This window comes from Dendropsophus ebraccatus, chromosome 6 (assembly GCF_027789765.1).
Source record: "Dendropsophus ebraccatus isolate aDenEbr1 chromosome 6, aDenEbr1.pat, whole genome shotgun sequence".
Classification (NCBI taxonomy): Eukaryota; Metazoa; Chordata; class Amphibia; order Anura; family Hylidae; genus Dendropsophus; species Dendropsophus ebraccatus.
Genome location: NC_091459.1, coordinates 25,082,694 through 25,100,795, shown reverse-complemented (window position 1 = coordinate 25,100,795; position 18,102 = coordinate 25,082,694). Strand labels below are relative to the sequence as shown.

Sequence of the window (18,102 nt, the reverse complement as noted above, 5' to 3'; positions counted from 1 at the left end):
AACTCTCTTATACACAAAAAATAAAATAACTTTGTATCAGAACATACAAAGGGGGAGATTGATCAAACATGGTGTAAAGTGAAACTGGCTCAGTTGCCCCTAGCAACCAACCAGATTCCACTTTTCATTCCTCACAGACTCTTTGGAAAATGAAAGGTGGAATCTGATTGGTTGCTAGGGGCAACTGAGCCAGTTTCACTTTACACCATGTTTGATTGATTTCCCCCAAAGTCTTTGCTGGTTGTAGTACTATAATGCAAAGCCATTTTTGTCTCCAGCATTGTGATCAGTTCATTCCTATAGAGTGCTTGGGAAGGCTATATCTAGTAGTACTGATGGAAATAGGCGGGCGCCATACTGTATCTCAGTCAGTCGTAAAGACTTTGAATAGATTTAGCACATTTGTATTACTGCTGCTGTATTCCATGTTGTCCTCGCTCTCTTTGCGCAGAGAGGAGGTCCCAGAGGTGACACCCCAACAATTATACAATTATCACCTATCTTGTGAATGTGATAAATAGCATCAATGGGAAAAACCCTTTAAAGTGTTACTGTCACTTAAAAACGATTGACATGTCAATGGTGAGACCCCCACCAATCTCTAGATATTCCTGAGAGACATGTACTTTAATCCCTGGCTTGCTCTTCATTCTGGCTCCCTAGACTTACAGTGTGTTTAAATAAAGACATTTATCTGACAGATTTTTGAAGCCAAAGCCAGGAATGGATTTGTAAAGAGGAGAAATAATCTCAAGGCCCTATTACACTAAGCGAATATTGGATGATTATTGGCCATTACGGACGATAATTGCTTTGTGTAATAAAAGGCAACGATCAGCCAACATGCACGATGTTGGCTGATCGTTGTCATTTAACGTCTTTGAACATGTTGAAAACGAAAGGTAACGATCTGCTGGCGGAGGCTCTGTACTATAGGAGCGGCGGTCTATCTCCGATGGGCTCCCCGGATTCCCCCACTGCTCCCCCTCTGCACTTACCCGCTTGCTGTCAGTGTGTGTAATAGCGCCGGCAGTGAGAGGGGAACATGGAGCAAGCGAGCGCTGACCTGATAGGTCAGTGCTTGCTTGTTCCAGAGATCACCACATGCAATAGGGGCTTCAGTCTTTCCTTTATGACCTGTTCTCTGTTTATAGTCTGTCCCTGGCTTTAGTCTCATAAATCTGTCTGTGTAAACACACTACTTTTTCCAGTTATTGCACTCAACGGGTGGTAAAGCTCACAATGTATTTTTTAAAGAAGTTTTGGGGTTGGCCTTTTTTTTTTTTTTTTCCCCAAAAGAGCCTTTAAGGAGGTGGCTGAACATAACAACATGCACCTACCTCCCCCACTCCATTGCTGTGGTGTGGTCTGCTGTCCCCCACTCTGGTTCCCGGTTCCCCAGCCACTTCCTGCTCTGAGCGGGGACCCAGGTCTTGATGTGTCAGGCGCACTCAGCCAGTTGTCGGCCATAGCAAGTCCCACCTTTTGAAAAAAAAAAAAAAAGTCAGACCCTGGACTTTTTTTAAAAAAAATTTTTTTTAAAGCAAAATAAGACTATAAATAATTTTGGCCTAACAATGCAAATCAGCTTAGCAACTTCTGTATAGAAACTGAACAAGCAGGTGTAAAATAAATTAGCCATGGATTAGTATAGGCTATAAGATGATGTAACACCAGATCTATAAAAGCAATGTTTTTAATCAAATTGAATATTTTTAATCCTTTTTTTCAGTGCTGAAGGAGTGATGCGAACAATGGTACCAGATAAGTTACTCAAGGGCATGCCAATACTACAGGGACAAATTGATGCTCTGCTAGAGTTCGATGTAAGTTTGCGATGTGCTCAGTGCTGTACATATATTCACCTTTAGGGCCCTATTACACGGTACGATTATCGTGCGAAGAATCGTTATATCGTTGGAATTTAAACGATAATCGTTCTGTGTAATTGCAGGCAACGATCGAAAAATCGTTCGTATGTCGTTGATCGTTGATTTAGATCTGGACCTAAAATCATCGTTAATCTTCGCTAATCGTTCGCTGTAATTCCTCATTCGTTCGCTTAAGTTCCCCATTTTTTTCACTTATCGTTCGGTGTAATAGCACATTATCCATTGTTTTTCTGGGATCAGAAGGAATAAGCGATCATAGTAACGATCGCTCTAACGATTATCATTCTGTGTAATACGGTGAACGATTTCAGGTTAACGATAAAAATCTCGTTTGCGATCGTTAATCGTTAAAAATCGCTTTGTGTAACAGGACCCTTAGGCTTGGTAAATGTAGCAGGATTCCAATATTTATAAATGGGATCTCTGGATAAAAGCTGATAAGTGTGAACTGTGAAAGAGGCAGAGACCTGATGACGTCTTATTCTTAAGGTACGATTACACAAAACGATAATCGTTCGAATTGGCCCTATCCAGCCGATTATCGTTCCACGTAATAAACACAACGATCAGCCGATGTCAAAGATCATCGGCTGATCGTTGATATAGGTTTGGATCTATAACTGTCAGGCGCCGATCGCTCATCGCTACGTTTAATAGCAGCCCGCGGCCTGCGGCTGACAATTTGCAAAGTGCATACATTACCTATCCATGGTCCAGGGCTTCTCCTGCGCTCTGCTTCTCCCAGGGTCCTGCGTGCTGCAGCTTCAGAGTGGCCTGTCTTAGCTGACAGGCCGCTCAGCCAATCACACGCCGGGACCGCCGCAGCCAGTGATTGGCTGAGTGGCCTGTCAGCTAAGACAGGCCACTCTGAAGCTGCAGTGCGCGGGACCTGGGGAGAAAGCTGACCGCAAGAGGAGCCCTGGACCATAGATAGGTAATGTATGCCATTTGAAGCAAGGGCTGCAAGGACATCTGTAACGATGTCCATGCAGCCCTTGTTAAACGATTATCGAGCGGTGTAATAGGCAGATCGGCGCTCATTTACAGTTATTATCGGGTCATGTAATAGTACCCTTACAATTAGCACTGCAGGCTTGTTATTACCAAATATTAGGAGACCCACAGCAATGTGCAAGGTATAGGGCCTATGTAATAACCATAAAGAGGTAATGAATTACAACTAATAAAATGCATCCTGGCTTTCCATTTAGAAGATGCATGTATTTTTACTGTGCTCTAAAGAGTTAGCCCTAGTGAAAATTACATTTCTTTTTTAGTCAAATGTCTTGACTTATTATACTTTCAACTGGCAATTAAAATAGTCTTAATAGAGATTACAAGTAATCCCATGACTATGAAGAATGCTGGCCAAATTGGGGAGGTTTCATATATAGCACTACAAAGTAGTAAGAGCAAAAAGTACACAGTTTTTAATGAAAAAGAAACTACCAGCATGTATATGCATACATAGCAATGACTTTAAAGGGGAGGTATTGCACAGGAAACACTGAGGAGGAAGGTATGTCTCTTACCTTCCTCCTCGGCGCTGTTCCAGAGCAGTTAGTAGTTCGCTCCATGGTCTGGTGGCGCCATTAGGAGCACTACCTGTCCCCATAACGCCGGCCTGTCCCTTTCTAATTATAATCAACAGAGTGGGACGGCCGGGGGTGGGGAGGATCGGTACGATGGGGGCGGGCAGTACTCCTAACGTTCTTTCCAGACCGTGGAGCAAACTACTAACTGCAGCGGAAAAACGCTGAAGAGGAAAGTAAGAGACATACCTTCCTCCTCTGCGTCTCCTGTGCAGTACGGACATATTAGCAGGTTAGATTCATCTAACCTGCTGATACACAGAAAAAAAAAAATTTGGTCAGCTCTCCTAGAAGATATAAGATACAGACCCACTACAGACATGAAAATAGTTAAAAGCAGCCCCCCAACTGCTATAAAAAATCCCATAAAAAATAATGAGGCTCTTGGTTACCATTTGCAAATGGTGTACACTACCCCACCACGTTACAGTGACCTCATACCGGGGCAGACCCTACACTGTACTATGGCCTTTCCATGGCATGAAATACGCCTATACGGCAAAAGTCATTACACCACCTGGGTGGGGTTAGGTGTAGTGCACGACTAACTGCAGCGGAAAAGCGCTGAAGAGGAAGGTAAGAGACATGCCTTCCTCCTCTGCGTCTACTGTGCAGTAGGGACTTATGAGCAGGTTAGATTTGGATAACCTGCTGATAGTTTCCCTTTTAAGTGGGGACAACAACATGAAATAATGCCACCATTTTTGTACAGACTAAGTATTTGTAGTTCCTAAAATGCCTGTTATCTTTACATTTTGTAAACTACGAATATCTGGCAAGGTCACATTTCAACTGTCCCCTAAATTCAAGTAGTTGTAAACTGTGAAGTTGTGAAGAGCACATTGCTTCTCACCATATACTATAGGCACCTTTTTACACCATGTTTAGGAGATCTGCTTTTTTTTTTTTTTTTTTTTTAAATATCAAAAAGTGGATAAGGTCTCTGCACAAAGGGGAGAAGAAACCTAACTTCCCTAACGTGTTTGAGAATCCAACCCTTTTGATTTAAAAAAAAAAATGGATGGGAAAGTAGATCCTGTAAGGCCTCATTCAAATGTCCAGTGATTTTGTCCGCCCTGTGAAAAAACACTGGACGTCAAATTGCATCAATTTGGATGTGCTGGTCTGGGGGTCAGGAGGTGCCAGTGTTGTCTGAGTGGGGGGCAGACAGGAGTGGTGACTGGAGCGGGGGAGCTCTGAGAGATGGGAGCGGGTGACAGGAGCGGGGTAGATGGGAGTGAGTGACTGGAGTGGGGGAGATGGGATCGGTGACAAGGGCGGGGAGAGGCCGCAATCCGTACTATGAACTGTCGTTTTTTTGCTGTAAGGATCACCACACGGATGGTATGAATGCACATATAGGATTTAAAGGAGAAGTCCGGCCAAAAGTATTTTTTAATATGTTATTATGGAAAGTTAGACAAATTCCTAATGTACATTAATTATGGGAAATGCACATTTACTGCTATTTCCCTTAATTTAGTAGATCATGGAATCTTCAAATTCTCTCAGAAACCGTAATGTCACGAAGCAGTTGTAATTCCTATGGAGTGTCCAGCAGGAGGCACACTATATATAGAAGTCAATGAGTACCATTGACTTCTATATATAGTGCACCCCCTGCTGGACACTCTATGGCAGGGGTGGGGAACCTCCGGCCCGCGGGCCGCATCCGGCCCCTGACACCTCCGGATGTGGCCCGCGGCTCCCCTGTGACATGCGCCGCTCTGGAGGAGAAGGAGCCGACACACACGGCATCCTCCTGTGTCTGTGACAGCTGCCAGGAGGATGCTGTAAGTGCCGGCTCCTTCCCCTCAGAGCGGTGCACATCTTCTGTCTCCTGCCCTCCTGTGACGTGCGCCGCGCTGGTGAGGCAGGAGCTGGCACAGACACAGGAAGATGTGTTGTATGCCGGCTCCTGCCTCACCAGCGCGGCGCACGTCTTCTGACTCCTGCGGGCCGCGCGCGATGACGTCATTTCATCGCGCGCCGCCTGCAGGAGAAGACCGGCACAGAAGAGAGGAGGGAGAAGAGGACCTGGATAGCGTGGGAGCGGAGGAAAGGTGAGTGGGATGTTTATTTTTTTCATTTCGGGCAGACACTGGGGGTTAACTAGGCCACCAGGGACATGACTGGGGCGGGGGGTTAACTAGGCTACCAGGGACATGACTGGGGGGTTAACTAGGCCACAAGGGACATGACTGGGGGGTTAACTAGGCCACCAGGGACATGACTGGGGGGTTAACTAGGCTACCAGGGACATGACTGGGGGGTTAACTAGGCCAGGAGGGACATGACTGAGGAGTTAACTAGGCTACCAGGGACATGACTGAGGGGTTAACTAGGCCACCAGGGACATGACTGAGGAGTTAAACTAGGCTACCAGGGACATGACTGAGGAGTTAACTAGGCTACCAGGGACATGACTGAGGGGTTAACTAGGCCACCAGGGACATGACTGAGGAGTTAACTAGGCCACCAGGGACATGACTGAGGAGTTAACTAGGCCACCAGGGACATGACTGAGGAGTTAACTAGGCCACCAGGGACATGACTGAGGAGTTAACTAGGCTACCAGGGACATGACTGGGGGGGGTTAACTAGGCCACGAGGGACATGACTGAGGAGTTAACTAGGCTACCAGGGACATGACTGAGGGGTTAACTAGGCCACCAGGGACATGACTGAGGGGTTAACTAGGCCACCAGGGACATGACTGAGGGGTTAACTAGGCTACCAGGGACATGACTGAGGAGTTAACTAGGCTACCAGGGACATGACTGAGGGGTTAACTAGGCCACCAGGGACATGACTGAGGAGTTAACTAGGCCACCAGGGACATGACTGAGGAGTTAACTAGGCCACCAGGGACATGACTGAGGGGTTAACTAGGCTACCAGGGACATGACTGGGGGGGTTAACTAGGCCACCAGGGACATGGCTGGGGGGTTAACTAGGCTACCAGGGACATGACTGGGGGGGTTAACTAGGCCACCAGGGACATGGCTGGGGGGTTAACTAGGCTACCAGGGGCATCACTAAAGATTCAATTCAGGTACAAGGGGCATCACAGAGGGTTAACTACAATAGCAGGGGCATTAGGGGAACAATACTTTGCCTTGTTCGGGTGCTGCAAACCCCCGCTATTAACTGCCGCGCACGGTATAACATTGAGTGCGGCCCTCGAATGATTTTATTAAGGCCCGACCGGCCCTCGACATGGAAAAGGTTCCCCACCCCTGCTCTATGGATTCAATGGATGTCTATGTAACACATGTCTATGTATGCACACATATACACTGTACTATTCCTCCCATCATCTGCTCATAGTATGAGCAGATGATGGGGGAGTAGTACCAGGGCCATCTCAATCACCAAATAGCTGCTGCCACATATACACTGTACTACTCCTCCCATCATCTGCTCATAGCATGAGCAGATGATGGAGGGAGTAGTACCAGGGCTGTCCCCATCACATGCACATCCCTGCCGCCGCTGACATTGCTGCCGCTGATGCCCTCACATGGCCTGCTAGGGACTGACTGCAGAGCTCACTGCCGACTTCCCTGATGTCACCCCCTGGGCCCTAAAATTGTCAGTGGTCACTGATCTGCGACCACAGTCAATTTTACGGGACGTGTGAATAAGGCTTTACATTGTATATTGTATTTCTGAATGTTAAAATCCTGGATGAAAAAATGACCTGTCCAGGAACCAATTTGACTAGAAGCACTTTTATACTTTTACATAAGGAGGTTAACTACTACTGTGGTAACAAGTTTGTAGACTCACTGGCTTCCTGCTCTCAGTATTTATCCAATATGGTCTTATAGCAGTTCTGTTACATGCTGGATAATCATCGCCATTTCAATGTAAAGACAAATGGTAATGACGTATTGCAGGAAGCCAAAAGGACAGGTACTGCTATTAGTGCCATTGAACCTGCAGAGTCTGCTTCTTAAGGAATGACTGTGTGCTATTTCTGTATCATGTAGCAGCTCCAGCAAATTAGCTTATATTCAGACATGGCATTCATTTCTGCTGACTTTGTACTACAGTTTGAACCCAGGGCAAATACACAGAAACAATTTGTGGCCTTCAGGGTAGTGCTATAGTGTCACATTGAACATACCCTCTGGGGGGTTGCATTCTTGTATGTTACATTATATCTAAAATTGAGCCCAGTTGTTTGTGTGCAAGTAATAGAACTGGTTATGTGGTGGTCTCTTAATTTTATATTTAAAATTTTTATAAAAATTTTTGGTTTCTTTCTTTTACAGGTTCACCCTAATGAATTGACCAACGGGGTTATAAATGCTGCTTTCATGCTTCTTTTTAAAGATCTTATCAAGTTATTTGCATGTTATAATGACGGAATAATTAATTTATTGGGTGAGTATATGCATTGTCAGGTTAGAGTTACAAAAGGAGAAAACGTAACGCAAATTGTCGAGATCATTTGATAACATCCTGATTTCTTCTAACCAAAGCTCATGCGTTGACATTGCCGTCAGAAGTCATTGGGTTTTGAAGCGATCCATGATTGGTTTGAATAATCTGTTTAGCAGAGGATCCTACTGACTTTTATAAAGGGTCTTTCGGGTTTCCATTATTCAGCAACCCTGGTTTCCCTTCCATTGATTGGCTATGGATCCGTCCTTTGGTATGATTAACTTTCTAAATAACTACAGTAGGGATGGGAAACCTACTGTCCTCAAGATATTGCACAACTAAAATTCCCATCCAGTGTTCCCTATAAGCTTCAGCCACTGCTGAGTGGAATGATGAGTGAGCTGGGCTATGTTCAAGCAATGTTTGGCACACCTAAAAACTTAACACGGGAACATTGGTACCTTCGTCGAAAAGCTAATGTAGTATAGCAAATTAAATCTAATGGAGCAGTTAGTGAACATTCATATGTACATCTGTTGCCAATATGATGCAATATTTAGAAATTTTGTTAGTGTTTTACACAGCTTCAGATTAGCTTTTTTAAAGTGATTACAGTGCAGTTACATCCAGTGACTGACGTGCGGCGTCTTCTCTGATCAGAGCCATTCACCTTTTCTTTCCTTTCCTTTTCCGGCCATCTTGAAGAGTTCTCCTGCCCAGGAAGCCCCTCTATGTCCCTATATACTATTAAGGCCCCTCCAGGATGCCCCTAGTATTATAACTAACACCTCCAATGCCGGGATGCCCCTAGTATTATAGTGTATTCCTGCCCCCTCCAGGATGCCCCTAGTATTGTAGTTAACCCTTCCAAGATGCCCCTAGTATCGTAGTTAACCCCTCCAGGATCCCTGGTTCTTCCCATCATGCCTGGACTGGCAAATCTCGAGCGTACAGCCACCATAAAGCAAAAGTGGTCAGGAAATGCTAGATATTTCTATGCTAGAAAACAGTTGTGTTTTTTTTTGTTTTTTTTTTAATTTTCTCCTATATTTTATCTTTTTCAATATCTATCAGAGAAATTCTTTGAAATGAAGAAAGGCCAATGTAAGGACGCTCTAGAAATATATAAGCGGTTCCTGACCAGAATGACAAGAGTTTCAGAGTTTATGAAAGTTGCAGAGGTAAGCTGCTTATAAACCACTACTAGACAGGCTGCTTGCTAAGAAGTCTTATAGATGTTGATTGGCAGAGGATTATTTCCGAATTGTATTTTATATTGCTTAAAAGTAATGTATTGCCTACATTTTATAAAATGTCAGATACTGATTTTTTTTTTAAATCCGTTCATACCTTCTCATAATAATGTGCTAAAAAATAAGATACAAATAGTCAACCATCTTGCCTGAGTTGTTTTTAACAGAATTAAGTGACATAGTTTACAGGAAGGCCCATGGGCATAGACACAATGAACATCTCCAGACATTCTTTTTCTGAGACACATTTGTAAGCATGCTCTGTGACCTGTACAGAGGTCATTCCGCAGGGAAGGGCAGGCTGAGTTTCTTTTGTGTAATCTATCTACTAGTGTCAGCTGTGGCTGTAGACATCATTTCCAGCAACCTTCTCTTATAGACAGACCAAAAAGCTTAATTTTAGGCCTAGTGTGAAGAATGAAAAATGTAAATATTTCAGGATTTTATATGCAAAGAGAAAATAAAAAGAGACAAACGGCGCTGCATGTGCAGGTCAAAACACACTCTGGAAGAACATGCATGGGTGTGCAAATGCATGCTCACCTGAGTGGGTTGTACACAAGTAGGCACAACTCAAATATGCACCTTGGGTCACCAAGGGATGCTGTCTACCACCTTCCAATTTTCCAGGATGGATCCTCTGTGCCAATCACAGTAGCAGTTAGGGAAGAAGTTGATGGAATTTGTTTGGGTCTAACACCTCTTCTGGAACTCCGGCCAAGTACCCCAGTGCTTGACCTGAATGGAAAGAACTCCTGGCACTGGTGTAGATTCAAATTTAGGCTTTTATTTACATAAGACGTGTTTCGAGGGTAAACCCTCCCTCTTTATCAGGCATGTCTGATGAAGAGATGATTGTTCCCTTGAAACACGTTGCATATGAATAAAAGCTTAAATTTTAATCAACACCAGTGTTGGGAGTTCTTTCCATTTAGATCAAGCACAGGGGAGCGTGGACGGGGGTTCCAGAAGGGGCGTTTGTGCCAAACGAATTCTACCAACTTCTTCCCTATACTGCTAATATTTCAGGAATATTTTATATATTACTATACTTCAGTAGATGGTAAAATGGGAAATTTGAAGGAAAAAAAAAAAGTAAATCTTAATTTTAACAATAGATCATCTTCTGATGATACATTTCCTTTAACAAACCTTATAAACTTAACATTTGTATGTTTCATTTTCATTACAGCAAGTTGGTATCGATAAAGGTGACATCCCAGATCTTACCCAGGTGAGCGACTTTTTTCTTAGAATCACTAGAGGTTCATCAAGACCCTGCGTGGCTTATGAACTGAGTTTATACCTTTATGCTTGCACTATACGTCTGCAACCTGTCCAAAAAGGTCTTCCACAGTATACTCCCGACAGGCTTATAGAGTTGGACAGACATAGTCAACAAGTAAATACTTTCAGTCCATTTTCCGAATGTATACCTTCATTTTGTGGAACTCATTCGCATGGTCTGCTACCCCCACAAAATCAACATATATGTTCAGAAGTTGGGATGAACATTGGCACTCGTTTACTTTTTTAGTTCATTAAAGGGGTTGGCCTCTTTTATAGTAAGGTTATGGTCACACTACAGAATAGGCAAGGAATTTCAAGTGGAATTCGCGCTGCAGATTCCACTCAAAATTCCGCCTGTCTCATTGATTCAATGGGATTTCTAAACAGCCATCTGCCCAAAGAATTAACGTGTATTAACATACCTTAGAAATGGAGTACAGTATTAGTAAGTGTATGCACTGCACTTACTGACAATAACTCCTTATGTGCTCTCTACTGCTATCAGAGGCCTCTCCTGCATGCTGTGCTGTCCTGATCTGTATGCAGAGTGCGATTCCATCTATATTTTGTATACATCAACATTACACTATATTTTAGCAGAGCATGGAGGACCATGTGACCATTCTCCATTGAGTTTGTATATGTCTAGGGAGGAGCATGGTCACGCAGTCCTCCATGTTATGGACAAGATGGATCAGCATACAGATAAGGAAAGCACAGCATGGGGAAGGGAAGTTTGTCAGCAAATGCAGGGCATACACTAGCTAATACTGTACATATAAAATGGCCGACCCTTTTAATCACTTTATGCCCCTCCGGAGTATGCTGTGGTAGTCAACAATCTTTTTGGACAGATTGCAGATGTATGTAGAGTGCAGATTGTAAATGAGTGTAAGGAAAAATAGCATACTTTGGAATTAGAGGAGAAGTCTGGCCAAAAGAAATACACTGCTGACAGGGGGGTGAGGGAACATAATAAAGAATCAATACTTACCCAACCTCCTGCCCCATGTAGTGCTGCGTCACCAGCTCTCCGACCACTGCTGGGCTATAGTTCCTCCTGGTTCTGGTGTCGTCACAACCTGGTGGGAATGCCCCAATCAGCCACTCAGTGACTGCAGTGTCGTCTTGTCCCAGTAGCATGACTTAGCAGAAGGGGCGGTCCAGGAGTGGCGAGGCTGTGCTGGGGGTCACAGGATAGGTAAGTATTGATTCTTTATTATGTTCCCCATCCCCTGCCTGCAATGTATTTTTTGTTTTGGCCAGACTTTTCCTTTTCATCTGACTATTATTAAGTCCATGAACTGCTAACAGATTTTACAGCAAAGTCCAGTTGTTGTTTATCAGAGCCGTCTGCCCCTTCGGATCCCACAATTGAATTACTTTCTCATTTTCTTAATCTAGTTACGGCAGACATGCAAACACACACCAGGGCTAGTTTAATCCAAAGCCATTTAATCTAACCATGTGTTAGGGCAGCTATCACACTGAGAGGGCCTATGAATTGCTCTTGTGCTTCAGCTCTTATGAAGCATTGGACACATTCATATCATTATCTTAGAGTTAAGTATATGACGCTGGGAATTCAGTTCACTTTCTAATTGTTTTATATTCTACCAGTTTCAATGTTAACAATCATTTTTTTCCCTTTTTAAGGATGGTATCGTCAATGAGCCGGTAATTTAGGAATTTAGTGTTAATACTTGGCTTTCAGCGTGTCCTTTATTTACTTCCTATAATCTACGTCTTAGTAAGATCCTAACACCTGCATTACCTTTTATCTCTTCATATTGGTATCACAACATAAAACGACAACCATCAAAATATCCGATCTTTTTATTCCCTGAATACAATTTACATTAAGTTAAAGGGCAACTCCAGCTATTAATTTTTCTCTTTTTTTAAATAAACAGGTATTAAAAAATCCAGCACTTCCAGTACTTCTCAGCTGCTGTATGTCCTAGCCATAGACAAAGGTATGCTGGACATACAGCAGCTGATAAGTACTGGAACACATGAGATTTTTAATAGAAGTAAATTTCAAATCTCTAATACTTTCTGACACCATTTTTTTTTTTTTTTTGCTGGAGTCGCCCTTTAAGTTGTTCTTCCACATTGTGTGCATCAAATCTAAGCACATACTTGGCTTGCCCAATAACAGAAGACATAAGTAGAAGCTTTTCTTGTAAAACACGCCAAAAAAAAAATATATGGAAGTTGTGCTGATCCTTAAATGCAGCCTTGAGATAAAAGAATAATGTAGCATTGACCTAAATCATAAGCGGTGTGTGATTTTACTGTAGGCCCTACTGAATGAAATGGCTGAGGGGTACATACAGTCCCACTCATGTAACAGAACACTACTGAACTGTTATGTGGGCGCTTAACCTTAGGTGGCACTATAGTAGAGCGAATAGGACTATGGTTGTGGTACCTCATTTGGTTTGGTGCCCCTTCCCAAAATTAGAAATTTAAAGTAAAAAAAGAAAATATTTTTTGGTATCCTGTTTAGTCGTTGTGGTTAGGAACCTTTTTTCTTCAATGCTTGATCTCTTTTGCATGCCACAGTTTTCGATTGGTGAGTCACCTACTAATGGTGTTACCACTGGTCACATAGATGACATACTACTTGTGTCTTCTCTTAACTGAGATCCCAAAATGTTATGGGGGAGATTTTTTAAACATGGTGTAAAGTGAAACTGGCTCAGTTGCCCCTAAAGTGAAACTGGCTCAGTTGCCCCTAGCAACCAATCAGATTCAATCTTTCATTTTCAAAAGAGTCTGTGAGGAATAAAAGGTGGAATCTGATTGGTTGCTAGGGGCAACTGGGCCAGTTTCACTTTACACCATGTTTGATAAATCTTCCCTAATATCTTTACACTGTATAATATTTCCAGCTACAAATATTACCAAGTGTGGAGTAGTAGGTTAATATTGTATTAGCTTTCAGTTTATGATGTTTATGTTGTTTCATTTATAGGCACCTAGCAGTCTTATGGAAACTTTGGAACAACATTTAAATACCCTTGAAGGGAAGAAAGGCAATGGGTTTGTATCTCTACATCTGTTTAGTCTTCCAATGTAACATCGTTTCTCGGGGTTGCTCCTATTGACATTTCTACCAGGCTCTTACACAAAGTACACACAGACTACAGTTCATCACGTAGCTGTATTATGGATCACTATTGTAGAGATCCGTGATGCTGAACCTATAATCTGCTGTGGGTCCTTAGAGGGACGTTTATCAAGACCTGTGTAATCGCACACTGGTCTTAAATAAACCTCTGCCCCCATGCAGTCCGCCAGACTTACTAAGAGGCAGACGCAGAAATCTACACCCGTGCGCCCAAAGAATTGGCATCATTGAGTCAATGGGACAAGCAAAACTTCAAGCAAATTCTGCCGCATGGGCTATGATTGAAATTTCCGCCCATATTCCATAGTGGGAACATACCCTAAATGTGACTGTTTCTAGAGACTTTTTAAAAATGTGGACAACAGATTGCAGGAAAGTGAGACGCCAATGGTCATGACTTTAGAGCTTGGCTTTCTGGAGAAAGGAGTCGTTTTTGGTAAATTAAGTGATTTTACAAAAATGTTAGGAATCCCATAGGCTATCATGGGGGGGGGGGGTTGTTTTAAACAGCAGTGGCTTTATACTAAATTGTTAAGTAAACTAAAATGTCCCTCTATTTCTTTCTCTCTCTCCTCTCTCTCGTTCTCTCTTTCTTTCTTTTTTTTTCTCTTCGGTGTTTCGATATTTTAGTGATGGGTAAGTGCTTTTTTAATCAGAAATGTGATTATATATAAAAGGTGTTGTCTATTTTCTGTAACCCTGGCATAGAGTCACTGTTTGATCCAGCAGTTCCTTTGCTTATCTCAACTGATCAGTGTACATTTCATGTATAGAGTTTGGTGGATAGTTTTAGTCCTCCGGAGTTGAGGAATGTGATGGAAGGGTCTATCTGCTCTGTTCAACAGCACTATGATGGCCTAGCTATGGCCTGACGGCACTATGATGGCCTAGCTATGGCCTGACGGCACTATAATGGCCTAGCTATGGCCTGACGGCACTATGATGGCCTAGCTATGGCCTGACGGCACTATGATGGCCTAGCTATGGCCTGACGGCACTATGATGGCCTAGCTATGGCCTACCGGCACTATGATGGCCTAGCTATGGCCTACCGGCACTATGATGGCCTAGCTATGGCCTACCGGCACTATGATGGCCTAGCTATGGCCTACCAGCACTATGATGGCCTAGCTATGGCCTACTGGCACTATGATGGCCTAGCTATGGCCTACCGGCACTATGATGGCCTAGCTATGGCCTACCGGCACTATGATGGCCTAGCTATGGCCTAACGGCACTATGATGGCCTGGCATGCAACTCTATGTTGTCTAAACTAGGCAATTTCTTTGAAGGGTTATCTTTTATTTTTTATGCTTGTATATTAATTGTTAATTTGTTGCCATGCATTATCTGATATTCATCCAATTGTATGGCTCTGTTCACACATAGTATTTCCGTCAGGCTTTCCGTTATAATTTTACCCTGTCGGTTCCATTTCTGATTTTGGTTGGAAAAAAAAAAAAACGACCAAAAGACTGATGGAAATACTTTGTGTGAACATAGCCTATAGATGTTGTTTACTCATTATTGCTTTTATGTGTATAAGATATAGCATGCAGCTCCATGTGTAAAATCACATAGATGCATTTCTATGTCATTCCTAAATTTACATGTAGTAGAAACTGTGGGGAAGATTTATCAAACATGGTGTAAAGTGAAACTGGCTCAGTTGCCCCTAGCAACCAATCAGATTCCACCTTTCATTTTCCAAAGAGTCTGTGAGGAATGAAAAGTGGAATCTGATTGGTTGCTAGGGGCAACTGAGCCAGTTTCACTTCACACCATGTTTGATAAATCTCCCCCTGTATGTTTAACATAATAATTAACAAAATTATTCTTTTGTGATTTTTAGCTCTGGATCACCAGTAGCCAAGGTAATTATGATTAGATTTGTTTTACCCACCATATATTGCTTATTAGTAAGATACTTCATGTGTTGCACCATGTTCACACTTGCATTTTGGTTTTTATTAAAATGCAAACCATGATGCAGTCTGATCGATTGAAACATCTTCTACTCTCCCCATTATTTCATTCCTCTGTGCACTGCTTTTATCTTCTGTAACTATTGGTATGATCTGGCTCTATTCTTCTTTGCGATTACATTTATTACATACTGTATATTTATTTGGCAGTAAAGATGGGATCTTAGGCTCCGTTCACGCGGAGTAAAACCGGCGGAATCCCGCCAGCCTCTGTGTCATAATGACAATGTCAATGGGAGGCTCGCCCGCCTCCTCTCTCCGCACTGAAGAATGTCTATTCTTCAGAGAGGAGGCGCGCGAGACTCCCATAGACTCCCAAGCCATCAGAGCTTTACAGTTGCAGTATGGAAGGACATACTGTGTGTTTGTTTATTTTAACTTTTATTTTTGTGCTTCAGTCTTCCCCTACTGCTTCAGTCACATCTCCAAACACTACTCCATCAAAGACTGTAGACACCTCTCCACCTGTTGACCTTTTTGCAGCTGCAAGTGCTTCTTCAGCCGTTTGGTAAGTCTGCATGTGATGCGTTTACACAGACAGATTTTTGAAGCCAAAGCCAGGAATGGATTTAAAAAGAAGCCAAATCTTAGTCTTTATGACCTGTTCTCTGTTTATAGTCTGTTCCTGGCTTTGGCTTCAAAAATCTGTCAGATAAGCTATGTGTGTGAAAACACCATTAGTATTGGTAACAAGACGTCCTGGTATGTTTGGGTTCTTTATGTTCTGGTATGTTTGGGGTGTTTCGGTAAATTTTGTGAAAGTCCAAGAAAATTTATTTTCCACTATTGATTTTTATCCATTTTTGAGCCATTAAAGGAGGGCAAGGTTTTCTGTGCCCAGGCCTTGTTACCAACTGCATATACCTCTGTTTAGCATAGGATGTCTTGGAAAATGGGGGAGGGGTGGGGGAAAAGAAAAAAGTAGTGCCCACTACCATTCCAATATTGTGGAGGACAGTCATCCAAATTTAAGTGAGGGGCAGTCCCACCAGGTGTGGGTCATTGCACTAACAGAGGTGCTGCAACACTATCAGGTATTGGGGTACATTCAAACTGCGGAATTCGCGCGGAGACTTCAAGCAGATTCCGCTTGAAGTCTCGCCTGTTCCATAGACTTAATCTGCCCGTCTGCCCAAAGAATTGACATGCCAATCCTTGGGGCGGGGGGGGGGGGGGGTGCAGTGGAATCCACAGGCAAATATCATTGAGTCTTTGGATGGTGGGGACTTCAAGTACACCTTTAGGCTGAAGTCCCACCCGTTCCCTTAGGCTAGACAGATGATTTTCTGGGAGGGGGTGGTTTGGGTAGACAGGGCATTTGCAGTTTTGGGAAATAGCAGTAGGGCCTCGTATGTCTGAAATAAAGTAGATATTTTCCCTAATCCCCTTTAACTTGGTTCTTTCCAGTTCTGCAAAACTCTCCAATGATCTTCTGGACCTGCAGCCAGACTTCACCTCAGCTGGACAGTCAGCTTCTGCTGCCCCAGTAGCCGCCGCCAGTGCTTGGGGAGGTAAATCCATAAGTCCTTGAGGTTTTTTTTTTTTTAAATAACTTGGCTTATGACATGGTGGTAAGGATTCATTACATCTTTTTATATTCAGTATATTGGAGCCATCAGTGTACACACCAGGGCACACAAAATGTGTCATGTTTTACCAGTTTCGCTTCGCTTTAGGTACATGCTCACATTTATTCCTTTTTTCTCTTTAAATGGGCATTGTCATTACCAATACATACTGTTAAATCAGCAGGGAAGGTGATCTACTACATTTTTGCCTATTTTCTATATGAAACACTATGCTATAAAATCGGCCACTAGGTGTTTTACTTACTGCAATTGAGGATCCGTTGCTAAGGCCATTTGGTCTTTAGTAACAGAAAAAAAGAGACCAAATGCAGAAAGTGATGTCAGTTGTCCCTCTGCTCTGCACAGACTGGCCCAGTGAGGATGAATGCTGATTGGCCACAAAGCGTACATGAAAGCATGAGCAGCACAATGGGGACTAAATGGACCACAGGGTCTGCAAAATCTAAAAAAAGGCAGCATACATAAGGCAGGCATTAAAGGGGTATTCTCATCTCAATTAACATACTTAAACTTGTAGGGCTTGTCAAGTTAAAACGTTTTGCGCAAACTTGTCTCCTGTACCTGATTTGCTGCTCTTTCCCTCCTGTGTGTATGGGGAGATCACAAGAGATGCCTGAAGGCTAAAATTGTTAGTGTATTTGTCATTAGGCAGCTTTACCCAATCTGCATGTTCTTGCTGTAAACTTTTGTCTACTTTTGTAGAATTTGTCGAGTTAAATAATTTAGTAAATACATTCATTTACCAAATTTGCCTCTTTCTCCTGTCATACTGCACCTTTCCTCTGGTTGTTGACAGCTCATTCTGTAGACTACCAACCACTACTCTGCTCCATAAGCAGTGGTCTGGCTGGTGTGTATATATACTAGAGAGGAGCGAATTTACATTACAAATCATGTAAAACATTTTGTCTGCGCGGCACTTGGCTTATATGCCGGCTCTTTTTGATCTCTGTGCTGCTCTCTGCAGCTCCA

The 18,102-nt window shown here is 42.9% G+C and overlaps 1 protein-coding gene across 11 annotated transcripts in view; it reads left to right on the top strand.

Moving 5' to 3' along the window:
* SNAP91 (synaptosome associated protein 91) overlaps window positions 1-18,102 on the top strand; it is a 92,423-nt gene that overhangs the window by 41,143 nt on the left and 33,178 nt on the right. For all 11 annotated transcript variants that reach the window (XM_069973529.1, XM_069973524.1, XM_069973522.1 and 8 more), the window contains 8 exons: window positions 1,733-1,826; window positions 7,765-7,876; window positions 8,951-9,057; window positions 10,322-10,363; window positions 13,400-13,467; window positions 15,409-15,430; window positions 15,940-16,049; window positions 16,949-17,052. In XM_069973529.1, the coding sequence (XP_069829630.1) occupies window positions 1,733-1,826; window positions 7,765-7,876; window positions 8,951-9,057; window positions 10,322-10,363; window positions 13,400-13,467; window positions 15,409-15,430; window positions 15,940-16,049; window positions 16,949-17,052 (659 nt within the window). The remainder of the gene's footprint in view (window positions 1-1,732; window positions 1,827-7,764; window positions 7,877-8,950; window positions 9,058-10,321; window positions 10,364-13,399; window positions 13,468-15,408; window positions 15,431-15,939; window positions 16,050-16,948; window positions 17,053-18,102) is intronic.